We start from the raw sequence: 21,090 nt of genomic DNA, 5'->3' as shown, positions 1-21,090 counted from the left end.
AACACCATAGATCAAAGCTAGTGCTAGTGCTAGCATGATCTATGGTCAAAGCTAGTGCATAGCTTTGACCTATCCTGAAAGGTAACCTGACCTACCCTTCGCGGGATGTTGCAATCTCTGACTGCCTTGGTTCTTGTTACATCACGCTTCAAAGTGGTCTTCTTTTTTTCCTTCCGGCTTTTCCCTTCAGGGGTCGCCACAGTGGATCAATTGCCTCCGTCTAACCCTGTCTCTGCATCCTCTCTCTCACACCAACTACCTTCATGTCCTCCCTCATTACATCCATAAACCTCCTCTTTGGTCTTCCTCTAGGCCTCCTGCCTGGCAGTTCAAACTCAGCATCCTTCTACCAATATATGCACTATCACCCATCTCAGTCTGGCCTCTCTGACTTTATCTCCAAAACCTCTAACATGTGCTGGTCCTCTGATGTACTCATTCCTGATCCTATCCGTCCTGGTCACTCCCAAAGAGAACCTCAGCATCTTCATCTCTGCTACCTCCAGCTCTGTCTCCTGTCTTTTCCTCAGTGACACTGTCTCTAGACCAAACAACATCGCTGGTCTCACCACAGTTTTGAACACCTTTCCTTTCATTTTAGCTGAAACTCTTCTATCACACCTGACACTTTCTCCACTCGTTCCATCCTGCCTGTTCACGCTTCTTCACCTCTTTTCAGTCTCCAATGCTATGGACTGTTGACCCTAAGTACTTAAAATCCTCCACCTTCTTGATCTCTTCTCCCTGTAACCTCACTCTTCCACTTGGGTGGAAGAGTGGAAGAGTGCACAGCTCTAACATACTTCTCTGCCACTCCAGACTTCCTCATACAATGCCACAGTTCCTCTCTGGGAACCCTGTCATAAGCTTTCTCAAGATCTATCATAAGCCTTCTCAGATCTAATCTTTAGTCAATTAGTAACATGCATTAATGCATCATAGGACGGGGTTAGCTAAGCCAGACTTAACATAAGCCTTCATACAAAGCCCTGTTGTAAACTTACTCCTAAACCCAGACAGGATGTCTACCTCCAGGAGGAGCCTGATAACTGAGGAAAACTGGCCCCCATTCTAAATTTGGAGACTTTTGGGATCACAAGTAGCCCGCATCTCTGGAGAGTAGTGTCTGAGTCACGTGATTTGGTACAGCAAGCTCGGTGAGATGAATGTGCATCTGACCATTATGGGCTTTGTGCTTGAGGAGGAGAGTCTATTCTGGATGTTAGAGGGAACTAATACCGAGCAGCTAATATGGCAGAAATATGATAGTTCTGGACAGTGGGCCTTCATGCGCAGAAACATTCTGGGTCTGCTCTAGAGTCTTCAGTGAACTGTGCAGAGTCAGGGTACTTATGTATGTTGTACCTCTTACTCCACTCTGTTTATCTGGCAGCTTTAGTTTACTCATCAATGAACATATGAATAATTTTCAATAATATCTATTTGTGGAATCAGATCCTGGAATCCATTATCAAGTTTATTTAAGCCTAGACTTTATTTGTCCTAGTAGTTTTTCTTGCGTTGATCTTTTCTCTGAATCTCGTGGGACCAAAGGTTTTCTTTATCTCATTTCTTTACAGTTATATCAGTCCAATGTACTTGCACTTTGACAACTTTGTTTATTGTTTCTTAGTAGTGAAATAGGACATGAAGGTAGTTGGTGTGAGAGAGGAGGATGCAGAAGACAGGGTTAGATGGAGGCAATTGATTCACTGTGGCGACCCCTGAAGGGAAAAGCTGAAAGAAAAAGAAGTAGTGATCATTTCAACGTCACTTTAAATAATTTTTATACAAAACAAATAGACCAGAATAAAGTATTGGGTTACTTAATGCGCCTATCAGGAATATTACCATGGTTATGAATCAGGACTAAGTAAGTGTTCTGTGAATTGTTTTTTTCCCGCTAATTATAAAAACTTGACTCTGACAAATAAGGTTGTTTTGATCATTTTTATTATAATAAACTCAACACTGCACAACTAGATTTAAGTTAAACATTAATGGCAACTAGTAATACATACAAGCTGAATTCTGACTGCAGAAGAAAGTAGAAGGTGATCCCATAAATATGCAATTTTAAGTCTTGCATGCCCATTCACGATGAGAGGTGTACGCATCTGGCCATGGGTTCTGAGAATGATAAAAAGATAAACTGTGTTTCTAAACATGACTAAAGCGAAGCAAGCAACTCAGTGGGTTGGGATCAGATGAAGGATGGCAATCTAAGCTAGAATTTTTTTCTCCTCTGTGGTTTTCACCTTTATATCCAATAACTAATAGCCTAAGTTATTTTTTTATAGAGAATTCAGAAACAGCAACATGATTTTAACAACAGGTACAAAGTGCAGGTGTTCTAAAATCCTGGTTAACAGCAACCATTTGTTTATTTTTCACAACATCTTGATCTGAACACAGTAAGCTAGAGAGCTCAGCTCTTTTCAGAAGTTCACTGGAAAGCATTAACGGTAATTCATTCAGCACTGCTATAGCTACGTCATTCAGCCAGCCAGTCTCAGATTAGTTCACTGGCATTTCAGATTCCTTGTGCCTCATTTAAAAAAAACAACAACAAAAAAACAGTCCTGGGACAGGATCAAGATAAGACAAAGCTTAGAATCAACTATCGAGGAAAGTCAACAAAAATGACGACAACCGTCTACCTCTATCTCCTCTTGTCACTATTTTCCCAGCATTTCTTCCCTCCCGTCTCTTCTCCTCTTCTATATTTATCAGTCCAAAAGATCCCAAGAAGTGGCCGCTGTGGGACACTGACTAGTGTGAGAGTATTCACCATGATCCAGTTGCTAATTAGGGTCAGTCTATGAGGGGGTGCGGGGCATCGGGGGTGAGTCTCAGGGGCAGACACAGGGGGACAGGAATGGGACTTGATGCTGTTATGTTTGGAGAGAGCCTCGTCGAAGTCCAGCTGCTGGTCGTTGATGGAGATGTCCATACAGCCATGGTAAAAGGCCGTCACAGGGGTGGCAGGTAAGGGGACATTATCTGAAAGAAAGAGGCAATAAAGAAATGACAGACTGAGAATAAGACATGAAATGTCTCTCAGTGTGATTTGAAATCAAATTTTAAAGACAGCAAGAAATGTTGCAGGGTTTATAATGATGGTCTAAAAACAACAAAAATATTATATGGATAGTTGTGAAATCCAGCACCGACATGTATGTCCCCTCCCCCAGTATTAAATGTAACTTCAGTCATCCCTAAACGTCTGATCTAGCGCCATCATCTGGTTAGAAAGTTAAAATGTACACTATACAGTGTAATTCTGCAAATCACATGATCCTTAGCCACACTTTCATGTTTAGTGCCCACCAATAACACCAACATGAAGATGGGACAATTATCCATCAACTCAGCATGCTAAGCATTTAACTCAGTGCACAATTACTTCTAAAACTAGACAGTAGGTTGCTAAAGCTGTAATATTTGCAAGAGTTCGTAGAGGTTTATCCAAATTTTTGGTAGACCTTCTTTGCATATTGTAAAGTAAAAGCCAAAAAAATATAAACTGCCTTTCATACAGATCATATACAGCTAATAAATTTTGTTCTCCGTTCTTCTAAAGAGACATCTGCACTTCCTGCTTGACTAACCTGGTATCCCACCGATGTATGTACTGATGGGGCTCTGCATTGTGGTGTTGAGGCGCTCTAGCGCCTCCTGCAGGTCATCAGGCTTTATATAGGAAACGGTGGAGGAATTGGCTGAGATCTGTAACTCTGTGGGAGTCACGTTGAGCTGCACCATCAGCCGGTCGGGATAACACAACATGATTGAGTCCAGTGTTGCCACAGAGACGCCATCCAAGAATACCTGCAGATTCTGGAGCATGGTGACAGCACAGTACTCACAAACGCTTTTTTTGTGTGGAAATGCAGAAACACACGACTGAAGTTGGAACGATTGAATGAACTCACAGCATCTTCCTCTCCCTTTGTCAGAACTGCGACCGACAGAGGGACGGTGTCGTTGGACACGAGAGCAAAGAGGACGCCGGTACTGCTGGACGGACGTATATTCATCTTTACATCCACTTTCCATCTCCCAGAATCACCTGATAAAACACACCCATGACATTGGAAAGACAAGATCCCCACACCAGAACACATTCATGCCTGGTCACTGATGCATGTTTAGTGACCTTCCTGTCACCTTTTTTAAATTGTTGCACATTTTCATCTGGTCCTGCGGTGCCTCAATGATGCTCGGTGCTACAAAATATTAAGGATGAATTGTAAATTTTCCTTAAGGGACAATAAAGCATAACTTAACTTACTCACTGTAGTCAATGTTGAAATGTGCTAGTCCTGCTCCAGTGAAGAAAGATCCTCTTTCCACATTCACAAAGCAATGTTTACTCTTGTTCTCCTGGATGACCTCTTTTACCCCAGATGCACCCTGGTTCATTAAGTTCCAGCCCCGGATGCAGCCGTCAAGTCGAGGGTTGATCTAATACAGGGATGGATACACAGTGGAATAGACTTAGTCCAGGATTAATTCCCGTTTAACGGCATTACAAGATACGGTCACAGAGAAAAATAATCCATTCACTGAGGGCGTACGACTTCAGACCATCTGCTTACAGGTTTGATGATGTTGTCGGTGCGGTTGGGCAGACCGGCAATGTAGACCTTGGTCTCCAGTTTGCCGTTAACTGCCGTAAAGAGATTCTCCGGGCTGTTGATGCTCATTACAGCTTCCTTGCTGATCTTCACACTGATGCTGTTCTCCAGTTCATCCACAGAGATCTGTTCCACATCACAAGTCTTTCTCAGTCACCTCAACACCAGAGAACTCTTCCACCAGTGGAACGCTGTCTCTATGTATCATGAATGGAATAAATGGATGGAAGCTTTTTCTTACCACATGCCACCGACCATCATTGATGGCTTTGCCTCCGCTGGTGACCTTGAATGTGTGCGGGTTTTTGAACTGGACCTCGATTCGCCCGTCTCTTAGCCCCAGCATGAACCACGAATCCAGGGAGGACTGTGCATACAGCACAACCCCCTCTGGGTCAAATGTACGGAAGTCAAACTCTGCAGAAAACCTAACGGTTATAAAAAGAAACATTAGTTGATGCAGTCATTCAGGTTTGTTTGTTTTTTGGACATGTCGAGGGGAGTTTGCCAGGAATTGATAGCTTTGATTTAATTTTCACAATGGTATGAAAATAGATTTGTCAAGTAAGGAACTTGGCTGAAATAATAGAAGTGAAAATCATTCCTCTGTTTATTATTTAGTCATACCAACATCCAAGTACACAAGAATACAATATCTGATCAGGTGTGTGTGTGTCTGTGTGTCTGTGTGTCCGTGACTGTAGTGGATGCTCACTTCGTATTCCCCGGCAGACGGAAGCGCAGAAAGATGACAGGCAGGCCTGCGAACTGATCCCCCAGGTAAAGCATCTCAGGGTGTTTGAAGTCATACAGATCCACACAGACGGGGATGTCTTCACAGTAACGTCCGTCTTCCGCCAAACGAAAACCCTGACGGCCGTCACAGTGACAGGAGTAGCTGCCTGCAGTGTTTATGCAAATCCCGTCGCACGCATTCAACCTGCACTCGTCTATATCTGTAACAACAGGAAATGAATTAGTGACCATTTTCCTTCACAGTGGTGGTGGTGGTGGTGGGGCTTTTAGTTCACAGTAACTGGAGGTCTTACCGTTGCAGCTCTTGGAAGTGAAGTCATATTTGAAACCACGGGGGCACCGGCACTCATACATGCCTGGTGTGTTGACGCATTTTGCTGGTTCTTCACAGATACTGGGGTACAGCAGACATTCATCTATATCTGGAAAATGGCAAATGAGAAGTGGGCAAATGGTCTTGAGCTAACTTAACCCCCCCTTAAAAATGGCTATACTGTATATTGGATTAGTTCAAAGTTAAATTTTGTATGAATTAAGTATTACGATTGCATTACAACTACTTCAATCAAATAATTTCCTACCATAATAATTCATTTTGATAGCCTAACATGTTTTCCTTTTCTCTCTTTGTTAGCGGAGGGTGTTTCAAGACTGGCGGTGAGTTCAAAGACCGACTAAAGGTGCTGGAATTCATAGCTTCCAATAGTTCCATGGCTGTGAAACTGATCCGGCAGTGGAAGTTTAATTTTGGGGGGGCGGCAGTGGCTCAGTGGTAGAGCGGAGTGGTAGAGCGGGTCGACCAATGTTCCAAGATCGGCGGTTCGATTCCTGCTCCTGCCCAAAAACACTTGGAGTGTGAGCTTACAGAGGGAGGCGTCAGCTCACCTCCGGAGCACCCCTGAGCAAGGTGCTGTCCCCCCCTTACAAGCTCCTCAGTTGGGTGCAACAGGAAGGAGCTGCCCACCACTCTACCTCCCACTGCATGCGTACAGGCCTTTTGTGTGTGTTTAGAGCCTGTATACACTAATTTATATGCATGTTCCTAACACTAGTGTGCCACTAATTTCCCTTCTGGTATTAATTTAGTATATAAAATAAATAAGTAAGTAGGTAAACCTGGACAATGTGTGGTTCAGCTGCTAACTCTCATACCTTAACGAAAAGACTCAAGTCAAAGCTGTCATTTTTTAAGTGTGGATTATATCTGCAGTTCGTCTGTAGGTTTCACACAAGTTCATAAAAAAAGCAAAAACATTTTCTTCTGATTGAGAATGTGAATGTACGACAGAATTAACAGTAATGACAGGGTTTAGAATTTACATATCATGCAATTTTTATAATGAAGGTACTACAATCTGTGTGGTCCTCTGAATTTAAATGCATTAAAAAAAGCACAAAGCAAATTTACCTTTAACTTGCTCAGTTCATGTTTGGGAGGACTTTGTCATTTGACACACGCAAAGATAAACACCGTGTGGACTGTCCACACAAAGTCAGGACAAATGTGACGAAGTGCGTTCTAATAGCTCAGAGACGTCAGGCTGGTTACCTCCTCACAGTGAAAACCATCAGCTCTCAAAATGTTCACTTTCTGTTGCACAAGAAGTCCTCGCAGGTCAGATTTAAAAATAACAAGTGTTCAGACCCCGAGGGCACCAGCTGGAAAGCATAGTTTTTGTTATGTAGTTCCCTGGGTTCCACCGTCCATATGAATAAATAAAAACAGAAGTTCTGAATAGGAAGAATACATGTAGAAACGTGTGTGTTTGCTCAGCTGCGTTAGGCGCCGCAGCTGGATCTGTTCATGTTTGTGACATCAACCATTATCGCAAACACGAAAAACTGTACATAATGTGTGAGTTTGTTTGTTAGTCTAACATCCTAGAACCAGAAATAAATAAAGTCTTACCCACACAGTTGATTGTGTTCGAAAGAAAGTAGCCGTCTTCACATGTGCATTGGAAACTGCCGGGGAAATTATGACATTTTTGGTCACATCCCACAGGAAATTCAGGATCCGAACACTCGTCGATGTCTGTCGAGTAAAGAGGATGGCGCAATAACGCCTGTCAGAATCCAACTCGATCTTGTCAAAAACAAATAGGTGAAATGCTTAAAAATCACAAAAGCACCTCTCCACTGCATGACAGATGTGTGCAAGTCAACAAAAAATAAAAATATTACAATATAATATCGATAAAGGATGTTCAAAACTGCACTTAAAAGTTTAAAATCTAAAATTGTGCATCTGATCTCACCGTCCTCACAGTACTGCCCCTTCCAGCCGGGTTTGCACACACATGTGAAGGAGGCCTGTCCGTCCAAACAGCTCTCAGAACCCTCCTTGTAGCACGGGTATGGTGTGCACTGGTTGCTGATCCCTGTAACACAACCATAAGTTTGCATGTAACACACACACACACACACACAGAGGATAAGCTCGACAAAAGCGTGGAAGATTTTAAGACCGACATAACACTTCTTCCCTCACCGTTGACACAAGTGCGAAGGTCCGATGGGATGGCGGAATCCGAGTGCTGGTTGTTGATGCCAACCCGGTGAGAACCTAGACACGCTGTAACAACGAGTATTGTCTGTTGGGACAGGGTGGTAACGGCAAAACAAGACTACTACCATCACACAGTGAGACACACACTCAATATTTTAGACTTACCAACATATTTGGGGTAGAAATATTCCTGGAAAAACACAAAAGACAAGAGTTTCAATAAGATGTTGAAGGTTCTAATAAAAAAAGATGCACTTTTTTTTCGAACGTACGTGGGAGATACTGTATGTTACTAAGATGTAGCGCTCAAGCTGTGGTAGAAAATGTGATCCATAAATCAACTGAAAAAGTCAATTGTTCAATACTGAAATAAAATGTTAGATTTTAGTCCCCCAAAAAAGTGAAATGTTTTAGTCCTCTATGATGATAAATAGAAAATGTTTTCCTTTGTGGGTTGTTGGACAGATAGTCTACCGTCTCTGGCTGGTTCTCAAAGATCTCCCGGGCCTCCTCCTTGTTGCACAGCTCCTCCACACACTCCCTCTCAAGGTTGCCCTTCTTGCTCTCCTCGAACAGAGAGTTGGCTCTCCGGTGCCTGATCAGGAACTGGGAGGCTGCGCTCTGACTCAGAACTGGGAGACACAAAACCTCACAACCAGTCAAAATTCACCCTAAAACCATCCTTACTGGTATTTTACAATTGCATTTTACAATTGAAACCCTTGACAATTTTGTCTTCCAGTCAGGAATGAAAAACCTTATCACAAGTGACAGGAGTGACACTTTCACATGTGTGTTTAATACATGAGTATAACACATGACTGATCCTGGCTGGAATTTCAGGCTGGATGATGCGTCTGATGCCTTCACGGACAGAAGTAGACAAAACCAAATGACTCTTTAGAGAATTGGCCCGAGGGAAACGGTTCATTGCGAAACCCTAACTTCCCAGAAATAAAACCTCCCGGTTGTTGAGCAGCTCTTTTGTTTTCACGGCTTAGAGAGGAGTCATGACCCCTTACGCGTTCCGTCCCGTGTTTGCTGCTTTTCATGTTGGAAGAAAATCCCAAATCTGCTTCCAATACATCGAAACGGGCGGTTCGATTTAAATTATTTTTTTATTTTTTTATACCAAGTAGAGTTGAAAGCCGCAGAAACGCTCTCATACTCACATCGGTCCGCATCGACGAGCGTCACAACCACCAGGAGCCGAACCAGGGATTCTCCAAGTGCGCGTTTCTTTCTCCACATAGTCGAGCCGTTCTTGCTGCTAGGCCACGGTTTGGCTCGGAGTTTGGACTGGCTGGGCGCGCAAAAAAAACTTTATTCTTCCCGAAAGTGTTTTCGTCGAGGGAGGGGGTGTGCTGGGGGTGGGGGGGTCAGGAGGGCACACAGAAGAGGAGATGTGGGCAGCCAGGGAGCGCTGTGAGCTTTTCATGAGTTCACATGCAAACATGGCTTCTCGTGAAACGAAGTGGGTTTACACGCACTTTGGAGCAATGATCCAGTCCCTTTACGCATTAGGTTTACGCGCAAATTAAGTCTGTATATGTTTGTTTGCGGTAACATAAACGCAGGAACAGTTTTAAAAAAAGTTTGTTTCTTTCTTTGGTCATATTCAATACAAATTTTAACTTTTGATGACAACCACAGTCTCCCTCATAGGTGCAGGTTTGAAGGTGCCTTAAACAGGGACAGCCCAACGCTTTATGGGGCCCCAAGTGCAATTTCACCTGAAGGAGGGGGGTGGCATCTGAAGTGTCTGAAGGTCAGGTGGATCGAATCCACTGAAGTTCATGGAGCAAGAAGTGACTTATTCACTGGTAAAAATTGTTGCAACTAAAGCAAAAGCCAATGGTCGTCCTTTAGAGACACCGAACGGATAAAAAAAAGAGACATGACACATCGTTGCATTAATATCGGTTTCATTTTGTTATTCAGGAAATACACACATCACATTGTCACCACTCATTCAACTGTTTAATGTACACATAACAGGCTTACTTCAATACTTTTAAAATATTTGTACAAAATACAGTTCTCCCTTTATAACGAGACATTTCACTGCTAAGAGTCAGGAGATGTGCGTCTTTAATTTGTGATGCTTTGATAGGCTTATAGAGTGTTATAACATTATTGCATGCTGAGACACCGTTAATGTAGCCGCAAAAGGGCACAAGCTGGTGTCTTCTTGTGCCGGTCCCAAGCCCGGATAAATACAGAGGGTTGTGTCAGGAAGGGCATCCGACGTAAAACTTTTGCTAAATCAAACATACGAATCAAATCTACGACTTCCATACCGGATCGGTCGATGCCCGGGTTAACACCGACCGCAATTGGTACTGTTCACCTACAGGGTGCCGGTGGAAATTAGACTACTGTTGGTCGAAGAAGGAGAAGAGGAAAGTGTGTTCGTAGGAAGAGAGAAAAGGAATGCCAAGAGTATAGGACTGACAGTAGGGACCCTGAATGTTGGAACTATGACAGGAAAAGGTAGAGAGTTGGTTGACATGATGCAGAGGAGGAAGGTAGACATAATGTGTGTCCGGGAGACCAGGTGGAAAGGTAGCAAGGCTGGAAGTTCAAGTAACTTCAAGTTGTTCTATCATGGTGTAGATAGGAAGAGAAATGGAGTAGGAGTTATCTTGAAGGAGGAGTTTGTTAGGAATGTTCTGGAGGTAAAAAGAGTGTCAGATAGAGTGATGAGTCTGAAGCTACATCATCGGTGTAAAGTTCAATGTTGTTAGTGGGTATGCTCAACAGGTAGGATGTGAGCTGTGGAGCATATCCCCATGTGTGTGAATGAGAGGGACCCACGTGGAAGAGTGAGGTTACAGAGATCAGGAAGGTGGAGGATTTTAAGTACTTAGGGTCAACAGTCCAGAGCAATGGAGAGTGTGGAAAAGAGGTGAAGAAGCGTGAAGCGGTTTTGGAGATAAAGTCAGAGAGGCCAGACTGAGATGGTTTGGACATGTCCAGAGGAGAGATAGTGAATACATTGGTAGAAGGATGCTGAGTTTTGAACTGCCAGGCAGGAGGCCTAGAGGAAGACCAAAGAGGAGGTTTATGGATGTAGTGAAAGAGGACATGAAGGTAGTTGGTGTGAGAGAAGAGGATGCAGAAGACAGGGTTAGATGGAGGAAACTGATTCGCTGTGGCGACCCCTGAAGGGAAAAGCCGAAAGGAACAGAAGAAGCATGCTGAGACATCGTTATTGCATAAATCATTTCTTCATGGGGTGATAGGGTGGAGGAGTTTTGCCATTACTGGAACTGGATCACCCCCCCCTCCCCCCAGTCAACCAGTGCTTCTGGGAAGGTTTGGTGCAAAAGACAGTAAATATGATTAAACAAATTAGGACTAAGAAACAGAGCTTTTTGGTTGTTTATAATTCAGTCCGAGTCTCCTGGAGAAAAAGTTTCATAATCCTGAGGACTTTGTAAGTGGTGGTGGTGGTGGGGGTTCAAGCGTCACCGCTTAAAGTTCCATCAACCTTGTAACTGGTGCATATATGTCTGGGGAGAATATACTGGCAAAGGTTCCTATAAATGGAACAGTGGTTCTATACAAGAGGAACATGGGGATGAGTCCAGGCAGCAATTCTCTTCCAACAAGCCTTTCCTGAACTGCAACACTGGGTTAATTAAATTGGCAATACAACCTGTCGCATCGGTCACTTATGCACAAAACACACACATGCGCGCACACACACACACACACACACACAGTGGCCATCCATTTTAGAGTGTACACAAGATTTGTGTATGACAAGAAGATAGAAAACGGAGTGAAACTGCTGAGAACCTTTCGTGTTCTGAGACCAACTTACTCCACAAAGAATAATTCTCTCGTCTGCTTTTATAATCATAAAGGTTTTTATATATAAAAGATACGTTAACAAGGATTTTTTTGTTTTTTCTAAAAAGAAATTTTATAAATGTGAAGACTGGCACTGTTTGGGATTATGACACTACTTAACCAGCTACTTATTTTGGTAAAATGCATCAAAAAAAAAAAAGGTTGTTTGTAATGGATTGGTCGCACAAAGGTTCCCACTGCTGTGAAGACAACTACACCATCCAATCATTGATCCGATGGCCTTTGGGAAACAGAACACCACAAAGCCAGTCCAGCAGGTTCTCTGCGCTGCTTCTCAGAGGAACATACATAAATAGGTGTTAAAGTTCACCAAAGTAAGTCAGAGCTAAACTCAGGAAACAGACGCTACAGTTTTCATTAGGCAACCTATCCGTTATAAGTTCAGAACTCTAGACGAAACGGATTAAAACGTTAGTATGGTATATCGATGATTAATAAAGAGCTGTGCTGAAAGTTTCTACTTCCTTATAGTAAAAAAAAGTATGCTTTTTTTGACTAGATGCAGTTGGAGGGCATGTCGAACGAGGTTTAACGTGAATCTGAGCTCAACTTCTGAACAGCACATGTAAGAAATCGCAAAACACACAGTTTTCCATCTTCATCTCATTTCAGCAGTTAGATTAAAACTACTTTTCTGAAACTACAAAATGTTATCAGTCATGACTGTGTGTGCAAAATGAACCATGGCTGAAGCTGGTGGTGTTTAAATTTTTTTTGTTTGTTAATTCATCAATTGCCATTTTATTAGGTATGCCTGCACAGCCTAACACAATCTGGAGCAGTTTTACGATGTATTACTATTTGCCATCAGTGATGTCAAAGTGACTGGACTGCATTACATCCTGAGGTGTTTCTGACGTTCTGCCCCTTTCATCTGCATAAAGAGGACAAAAAAAAACTAGAAACACTTGTCACTATAATGTAGTCCGGTGCAACACACTTTCACATCATCTGGAAATATCACCAAAACAACCAAAAATAAACTTCCTTAATTAGAAATCCATGTAGAGCCTGTTGGAGATAATCTAGTTTTTTTTGCTTATATTGAAGCGAACTGCTCAACACGCAGTCGTACAACAAACCAATAAACTCAGAAACGAAGACGGGCATGGCTGGAGTTTGAATCAGTACAGGAAGAACAACTTTTTAAAAACAAGCCTCACTTATTAACACAACAAGGCTGGGAATGAACTGTGAATACTTCCAACTATACATCTGTGAGCACATTATTGATAATGAATAAAAAATGAGGAGAAAAAATTATCCACGGAGTGACTTTTTTTTTTTTTCTCAGCTGTGCTTGGTCCCAAAAATCCCTTCTTGTGTGACCTGGAGATTCACAGCCTTCTTGAGGAAGTTGGGGACGCAAAAAAACCCCAAAACAACAGACTGTCCATCCTTCATGGAGTGAAATACAACGGATCATGTCAACAACCATTAAAATAACCAAACACAAAATCCAACAAATAAAATAAGCTTTTTTTTTTGTTTGTTTTTTTGAAAATGTGCTGCGAGGCTTGTTCATCCGTAGACCTGGAGGCGAGTAAAGTGCATGTCGCTCACTGTCAAAACTGTCCAGTGAAACATTTGCTCGGTATCTCTTCACATCATCGGAAAGACCTCGATGGATGCGTGTCGCAATCGTCTCTTCATTCCTCTTTTCCACAGTTGCCATTTTTGTTCCTCTTGCTGATCTGAGGTAATTTCTCCAAAAATATGGAGGGATGCACCATGAGAGACTGCAAAATAAATCCCATCTATATAGCTTGTTCAGTCTGGCATCGACTCTTCAAATTGCCCTTAAAATTGAATAAATAAGCCAGTCAGGTGAGCCGCGTTTCCAAAAATTGGCTTCTCCTGCTTCACAAAACGTCTTTAGAAAAAGTTAAATATTTTGTTTGAAGAACATCTTCAAGCATAGATACACTATTTTGGGTAGAAGTGAAATTATCTCAGTATTCATTTTCTTTATCTCATTCTAGGTAAAAAATAAAGATTTGAATGTCAGAAATGGACACAGCTTTGTTAAGATGGATTTCTGTACGGTACAATAAAATTTGCTGGTTGCGGGCGTCGTAGAAACAGCAGAAGGGGCCCCAGCTACATGGAGTAAGTGGAGTTCTCCGACTGCTGGCGGATGTAGCACTGAAAGCTCTTGTCTCCGATGGGATGCTCCCTGAGGAAACAAAGGGAAGACGGGCGGGGGGGGGGGGTTACAGGACAGTCAGTGGATATTTTTTGTCAATAAAATTTTGGAGACCAAACAACCAAAAAAAGGTCAGAGAAGAACGCTAACGTAGCTGGACTGAAGGGAAAATGTATAAAACACTGAAGTGTAGAGGCAAACACTTGGATATTTGAAATGTTAAAGAGCAGCTCTCAATATATGCACGGATGTAATAGCACTAAATACATGGAACACTGTACGACTGCGCCATCTGTTGGCCTACAAAGGAAGTTGCTCCAAGTATGAGAACTGCTAGCTGAGACCTCGCAGTTCTCAGCTTCCCTCACACCTTTGACTGCGTAACGAAACAAAATCTGAGCTGCTTGCAACAATAAAGTAAAACAACAAATCACATACTGGCTGCCAATCTTTGTCTTCTTGAACTTGTCCCGTTTGTACTTGGTGTGCTGCTGCTCCAAGGTCTGCACGGACGACACGATCTGCCTCAGGGTTTTGTAGGTCTCCTGGGGGTCATCAATGACAAAGCTGGAGTACTCCTCCTGCTCCGGGCCGTCGTACACGGACTTGCTCCCACAGGCCTCTGCGGGATGCGAAAGTAAACAGGTCAACACTGGAATTGCTTGGTCATGGCTTACAAACGCTCGTGTTGGTTTCTGACCTTGCATTTTCATCAGTTTGGCGATATACGTGCTGAAAAGAGAATAAATCCTCTCGGTCTCTCTGTCTCCATCGACATCCAGCTGGATGTTTGCAGGGAGTCCTCTGAACACAGGTGCAAACAGGAGAATGAGAGACAGAAACAAACCCGATAGGTGACACTTTTTGGCTCTACGTACCCCGTGCAGGGCGTACACCCGGGGGCGGCATCTGCCGAGAGTTTGCAGCAGAGCCAGTGGCCATTGAGGTAGGCTGAAGGATGGTAGGTGCTTAAGCGTTTGCGGTTACACTGGCTGACTTTGGTCAGGATGTCGATCCAGTCGCGCGCTTCAACACAGTTGTTGGCCTGGATGTAAAGCGCGCGCTCCGGTTGGATAACCTGGAACATCTGCAGGGCGGGAAAGGGACAGGAGGTGAGAGGAGACACTTTTCTACCTCCAGTAGTGATTCAGGGGAAAATTAAGTTCCATGGAATCTAAGGGCTGCTGTGGGGGTCCTTACATTCTTCATCTTGAAAGACTCTTCCTCGAGCCTCTCCACAGCCAGAATGTTTTCTATGGGAATGCTGCACAGAGCGCCCTCACCTGGATGTTAAAAGAAATGCATTAGGGATGACAAGGGGTAGGAAACATAATACAGTAATGCTATTTAATAAAAATGCATGCTATTTTAGTTTTGCTTGTTTTTTTAAATTTTAGTTTATCATTTAATGCACAAAGCCTTCATTCTTGACATGCACATTTGCATGCTAAAGGCTAAATTTAGCTTCTCTCCTCCCATTCTGCACAAACAAAAACAGATGCAGAGACAACGGTCAGAGGATAAACCCCTGGGCTCACCTTTAGTTTTGTGGTAAGTAAACTCGTGGTTGGTGAGGCGAAACCATCTCTTCTTGAAGTTCTTCATTCCAAAGCGGTTTCTCCCTTGTGCTCTTTTTATCATGAATCTAAATGGAAACATTGGTGGAAAAAAAAAAACAAATTCCTTAAAACGTCTTTAGACCAGCTCATCACATCAGCAATGTAATCCCTTTTTATTTATTTGAATTGACTAACTAGGGTGTGCCACTGATTTCCCTTCAGGGATTAATCAAATAAATAAAATGTTAAAAAAAAAAAATTTCAATGAATCCTTGAAGGGCTAAATGAGTTCTACTGCAGTAGTGAAGCATCAGCTGCCTCCATGTAGATTTTGATATCTGAAGACATTTTTACATGGTAATAAATGGTAAAAAATGAAATGACACCAACGGAAAACTTTGGTTTGAAACAATAGCATTTCTTTCTAATGTGACAAAACCTTTGAAACCACCAGGGTGCTGTGTTTAAGAGACTCAAAAACGTTACTACTCTCTTTCCTGCTACTGAGCTCAGAACATGCTGGTCGTACAGCTGAAGTAACGCCCGGAGCTTCACAAAGGGTCGGGGGGGTGTAAAGGGTAACAATATGTGCAGGTATGAGAGCCAAGAAATACCCAACCCTTCCCCGCTGTCGCCATGAAGGGCTGTCAGCTGGACATTCCTACTAGGTAAGCAGGCTTAGAGACACTTTACTTTACACCATATACAGTCTCTGCACAAACCGGTCGACCATCGTGTGACTTCAGACTGACCAAAACCCGTCACACGACTCCAGCAGGGTAAGGATCCGTGCAAAGGGAGCTCACGCTGTATATGAACAGATATAAAGTAAAGTGCAGCAGCAGCTAGCGGTGCATGATGCTGGCAAGAGGAAAAAAAAAAGGCCGGCTTGGTTTTCAGGGATCACAGTGCACACACACAGAGGGGAGGGGGGGGTCACTAGGGCAAAAGCCTGTAGATGGAGAGACTCTTACCTGTCTTTTGAGCCTTTTGGCCCCTTCCCATCAACCCTCTTTATAGTGAGTTTTACACTCCTACGCCCGGTAGCAGAAACAAAAGAGGGTGGGGAGTCGGATGAGCAAGGCGCCGGCACAATTACCGTCAACTGGAAAGTCTCACCTTCACGGCTTCATCAGAAATCTCATCTCATGCCTCTTTACGGTATCAAACCACGAGGGTTCAACTTGAAAAATTTCCAGCTCCACTTTAGAGTAATCTTTAAAGTCTAGTTGGGGAAATATTCTATTTGCTTTGGTTGAGAACATCGACTACAGCAGCAAATTAGCTTAGCTTAGCATAACAGCTGAAAATCGCCAACAGACCGACATAGAACCAAAGCATTGTTTAAAGGCCCTCAGCACAGGCTCCTGGACTTTACCAGGTAGGCTGGAACCCCGTCAAAGATAAACTTAATAAAGTTGAACCACAGAAAATATATATAGAAGAAATGTGTTTAGCAGGGAAAACTGAGTATTCAGAAAAAGTATAAGTACTTATAAGTACTTATATGGACTTATTAGTGTTGAGAAAGCAATGCACAGACATGCTTTTTAAAAGTCCTTCCATTAATTTGTGTTGAACGATTTGGCTCCTTACCCCTCTTTGAGCATAATCGGTGTTTCAATACTCTTCTGATCCCATTTGCCGGAAGTGGAGATCAGGTCCAGGAACTGTGGCGAGAAGCAAAGGATATGTCATATATTAATAGATTTACTGTGGTGGTAACTTCAGTATAATAACTGAAGTACAAGCAAACCTTGGTTATCGAACGCTTTGGACATCGAACAAATCGGAATTCGACCAAAAAATTCGGAATTTTTTTTGTCTTGGAAGTCGAACAAAATTTGGAAGTCGAACGTGAAACAAACGCAGTAACATCCATCCTCCTCCTCCTCTCCAACATTCACATATGCCAACTGCTCACCACCACAAAGGTAAATATTCTCATCTTTATTGTTCTCATGCTTTAACTGTAATGTGCTTTTTATTTTAGTTTACTGTATTCAATAATTTTTCACTGAATTTGCGTTCCATTGCCTATGGTACGAGTTATGGTACCATAAACTTCTAAAGACGAGGGTAACTTGTATCGGAATCTGCGTGGTGAATGATAAGCGGAACAAATTAAGTTTTTCTCTTCTTTATTGAGCCGGAATCCGCTACGCTCACCTGAACACACAATTGAACACTGGCACATTACGCATGTCGCACTCAACAGAACAAGAGCATTATATTTACATGCAAACACTTCCGGGTACAACAGGAAGTCCCAAAATAAGAGTGAGAGTGTCACAGGATAGTACTTAACACTTTCTTTCTCGTGTTTGCTCCCTTCTTTTACATTTCTTCGATGTTTCCTTACTATACAATTTGATATATAAATGACATTATGAAATAATATATAGTACACGGATACAGCGGCAGAAAATGGATGGATATTATGTTGAAAAAAGGTAGTTTTCTAGCGTCTTGGAACGGATTAAGACCATTTACATTATGTGCAATGGGAAAAATGTATTTGGAATTCACACAAATTTATATACGAACAGCCTTTCGGCACGAATTGTGGTTGGAAACCGAGGTTTACCTGTATTTAAATGTGTATAAGTAGTGTGTTGATAAAGTGGAAAGCGTTTGCTATGGGTGAAAAGAAACAAAATCTGAAACTCACATTCTTCACAGCATCGGCATATTTCTGCTCATTGAAGTAGTCATAAAATGCCGCCATGTAAGACTCTTTGAAGTTGGCCTTGAACAGAATAAAAGCAAAGAGAAAGATTCTAGTTCACTCACACAAATGAAGCCAGAAAAATGCACTTTAAAGTAAGAAACTCACAGATTTCGACTTGGCCAGACTTCCCAGGGTCTGAATGGTCTTAGAGATGAGGGTAAGGGTTCGAGAAGTGGCGGGATCCTAGAAAGACATGAAATCTAATCAAACCATAACAATTTTTCTGATCGTGTCATGAAAGCACTGAATTATTGATAAGAAAACAGCTTCTTAAATCTAAACTCGGCTCAGCCAAACCTGCTGCTACAAAAGTCAAGCATGAACGTTGACTTTATACTTTCAACACAAGAGGCTTTTAAGAAGAACTTGAATATAACAACTCATGTAACCAAAAACTACAAATTTGACTAAAAATACATTGATTATGAATGGTGTGTGTTTATGTATTAACGCTGGTTGTGAATGTTTGTGCTCTACATGTTGGACTCACCGGGTGGTGCGGCCGTAAATGAAACAAATTTGGCGAAAGAATAGCTGGAGCAAAGAAGCGGAGGAAAATGAAGCTGCTCACTGCTGTGAATCGTACATCTTGGTCCACTAAAGAGAAAAAATATGGATTTACATACACAGTCAGCCAAATATTTGTTTGAAATAAGTGACATAATGATTTGTATTATGAATATTTGATACACTCAACTGAAAAAAGTACAAAGGCAATGTAAAAACAATCATGGTCTCCCTGAGGCCGCAGTGCTTTAAGTAAACCGACAGATGGCAGTAGAGTACAACAACATAATGAGTTTAAACTTGTTATCAAGTTCCCTGTTTGCTACCTTGGAAACGGGTGGCAGCAGATTCTCTCAATGAGAAGAAGATATCGCACATGACGGTGGGACAGCGAACCCCAGAGGTGGTGATAACGTTGAAGATGCGGTCTACGTAATGACGAAGGTTTTCCTGAGGAGGACAGGTGGGGCAGATCTGTCAGACAGCTGGGAGACAACACACAAAAACACACAACTGACCGCAAAATCACGTCTAGCTTACTCTGTTGGTCTCCAGATTCTCAGACTCCTTGAGCTTGACCGGATCGATTTCACAGGGTTTGTGTTCCGTGCAGATCTGTGGAAATTTATCAAAGTTTTGAAACATCCATTCATAACTGATTGAGAAAACGTTATGAGAAAAGAAGTATTAACTGTCATTAAATGAAGACATTAAAGGAGCTGGACCTTTAGACAAGGCATTGCAGCTTCATACCTCATCTATGATGGGTTTCAGGGTGACCTGCAGATAGTGCATTCCTGCCAGCTTCATGGTTTCATCAATGCATTTGGAAGTCAGCGAGTTTCCTCGGAAAATGGTGTTGGGATCCCTAAGCAGAAGGAAGGTAGGGCGCGCATAATAAATATAGAGTCGTGTAATAAATTACATTACGGTGGCTGCCTATATTTCTCTCAGTCGAACATAACGCTAAGCTTGCTGACGTCGATACACAACCCAACGACCTCATTCAGACCCTAAAACCAATCGAATTAATAATCTCTGATATATTAAATGCGATGATTGATTCCTCAACAAGGGGAGTCGGTGGTTTGTTAGCAGAAAGATGAAACATTTATTGCACAAATTTGGAAGACTAGAGCACGAAGGACTTGATGAAATGTTGGTATGATCAACATGAAGAAAAATTGCCAATGTGGGTGTTGTTTGCACTTTTTACTAATTACACAAAGACAGCTGCATCAATTTCCATAAAACATCGTGGAAGGAGGGGCAAACTACCCATATCCACGAAACAGGAGGTAAATTTAGAAAACTGAATGGCTGAAAGGTGGAAGCTATGACTTTTAGGGGCAGTGGTTTCATCAGCCTGTCAGAGGAACAAATGGAAGGGATGCTCACTGCGTGCGGTTGACTTCAGCGTGAGCGATGGCGCTGATGAAAGGCACAATCTTGCCGTAGTGAAGAAACATTCGCACGAGAGGAATGGCTGCTTCTTGCTTCTCTCGACACACCTCCCCCAGGATGTGAGCTGTGGACGCCGACACGGGCTGAACAGAGGAGTAGACATGTGAGCTAAAAGATGCTGCGAGGCACCAAAATAGGTCAGAGGAGTGCCGAGGTGCCCACATGCACACACACACACACACGCACACACACACACCCCCACATTAGCAGAGTGCAGCAGCAGGTCTCTCAGGGGAGTGTAGTGTTCGGAGGGGAAAACGTGGTCCTCGGTGTAAACAATGTTCAGACGCAGAGAGCCGAGCTCGTCCACTTTCACTGACTTCCCCCCATTCTCCCTGGGCTGGAGGAAGTACCTACAGAGTGAAAACACAAACACACACACAGGATTTTAGATCAGGCTTTAATATTGATGAAACTTGAACCAGTGATGCACAGCAGCATTCTCAAAATTCTAAAAATTAAACTAATCGGCCTAAAACACAGGCAAAACACTCGTCAAGGAAGGAAAGGAGCTTAAATGACCGGTTTGGTTTGTTGTCTGGATTGTCAGGATTACAGGCAACTACTTACAGATTTCCATGAAACTCAACGGGACAGAAATTTTGGAGAAGATCCAGGAAAAACAGCAGATGTATTACAAGTTGCAAAACTGATATTTTTCTGGTAAGTAAAGGGTAAAAAAAATGATGTGAAAGTTGTTGATTGTGATGAAAAATCGACTGAGTAGAACGCTACTGGCTTGACTCTCGGCTTATCAGCACTTTAGCATGAATGTTTCATGATTTTTGTGCACGCACCCATTTTTTTTGTTTTTTTTCCCATCATTCTCTCTTCCTACTTCATCATCCTCATTTTCTGTAGGAACTTTCAGAATAAAAATCTAGAGATTGGCTGTTGGA

General features: G+C 42.5%; 3 protein-coding genes across 4 annotated transcripts in view; all 3 read right to left on the bottom strand.

The window, feature by feature from the left end:
* The window catches only part of gas6 (growth arrest-specific 6), an 11,940-nt gene extending 11,294 nt beyond the window's left edge, over positions 1 to 646 (bottom strand). The window contains exon 1 of the mRNA XM_068310344.1: positions 622 to 646. Coding sequence (XP_068166445.1) covers positions 622 to 646 — 25 coding nt within the window. The remainder of the gene's footprint in view (positions 1 to 621) is intronic.
* Positions 647 to 1,936: 1,290 nt separating this feature from the next.
* pros1 (protein S) lies at positions 1,937 to 9,236 on the bottom strand. Of its 2 annotated transcripts, none has more exons than XM_068304896.1 (14): positions 9,078 to 9,236; positions 8,380 to 8,537; positions 8,071 to 8,095; positions 7,888 to 7,971; positions 7,655 to 7,777; positions 7,306 to 7,431; positions 5,690 to 5,818; positions 5,356 to 5,596; positions 4,882 to 5,068; positions 4,602 to 4,766; positions 4,299 to 4,467; positions 3,936 to 4,072; positions 3,612 to 3,840; positions 1,937 to 3,003 (listed from the first exon to the last, which is right to left on the bottom strand). In XM_068304896.1, the coding sequence occupies exons 1-14, from the start codon at positions 9,154 to 9,156 to the stop codon at positions 2,663 to 2,665; spliced, it is 2,193 nt and encodes a 730-aa protein (XP_068160997.1). In that variant the 5' UTR covers positions 9,157 to 9,236; the 3' UTR covers positions 1,937 to 2,662. The 2 variants fall into 2 exon arrangements, with proteins under 2 accessions (XP_068160997.1, XP_068161087.1); XM_068304986.1 differs by having other exon boundaries at positions 8,380 to 8,553; positions 9,078 to 9,184.
* Positions 9,237 to 9,819: 583 nt separating this feature from the next.
* rasa3 (RAS p21 protein activator 3) overlaps positions 9,820 to 21,090 on the bottom strand; it is a 38,598-nt gene continuing 27,327 nt past the window's right edge. Inside the window, exons 10-24 of the mRNA XM_068311764.1 lie at positions 20,388 to 20,544; positions 20,126 to 20,274; positions 19,481 to 19,595; positions 19,268 to 19,342; positions 19,054 to 19,177; positions 18,711 to 18,817; positions 18,326 to 18,403; positions 18,161 to 18,238; positions 17,086 to 17,159; positions 15,469 to 15,575; positions 15,131 to 15,213; positions 14,809 to 15,017; positions 14,631 to 14,734; positions 14,369 to 14,552; positions 9,820 to 13,960 (exon numbers count right to left, since the gene is read on the bottom strand). Coding sequence (XP_068167865.1) covers positions 13,885 to 13,960; positions 14,369 to 14,552; positions 14,631 to 14,734; positions 14,809 to 15,017; positions 15,131 to 15,213; positions 15,469 to 15,575; positions 17,086 to 17,159; positions 18,161 to 18,238; positions 18,326 to 18,403; positions 18,711 to 18,817; positions 19,054 to 19,177; positions 19,268 to 19,342; positions 19,481 to 19,595; positions 20,126 to 20,274; positions 20,388 to 20,544 — 1,720 coding nt within the window. The 3' untranslated portion in view covers positions 9,820 to 13,884. The remainder of the gene's footprint in view (positions 13,961 to 14,368; positions 14,553 to 14,630; positions 14,735 to 14,808; positions 15,018 to 15,130; positions 15,214 to 15,468; positions 15,576 to 17,085; positions 17,160 to 18,160; positions 18,239 to 18,325; positions 18,404 to 18,710; positions 18,818 to 19,053; positions 19,178 to 19,267; positions 19,343 to 19,480; positions 19,596 to 20,125; positions 20,275 to 20,387; positions 20,545 to 21,090) is intronic.

The sequence above is a fragment of the Antennarius striatus genome, chromosome 1 (genome assembly GCF_040054535.1).
Source record: "Antennarius striatus isolate MH-2024 chromosome 1, ASM4005453v1, whole genome shotgun sequence".
NCBI lineage: Eukaryota > Metazoa > Chordata > Actinopteri > Lophiiformes > Antennariidae > Antennarius > Antennarius striatus.
This window is presented reverse-complemented; position numbering and strand designations above follow the sequence as displayed.

Bases quoted from the DNA above. Each gene is read 5' to 3' on its own strand.
- pros1 (XM_068304896.1), bottom strand. From the start codon at position 9,156: ATGTGGAGAAAGAAACGCGCACTTGGAGAATCCCTGGTTCGGCTCCTG. The intron at 8,538-9,077 runs GTGAGTATGAGA...TGTGTCTCCCAG, and splicing joins GCTCGTCGATGCGGACCGAT to TTCTGAGTCAGAGCGCAGCC. The intron at 5,069-5,355 runs GTGAGCATCCAC...TATAACCGTTAG, and splicing joins CGTCTGCCGGGGAATACGAA to GTTTTCTGCAGAGTTTGACT.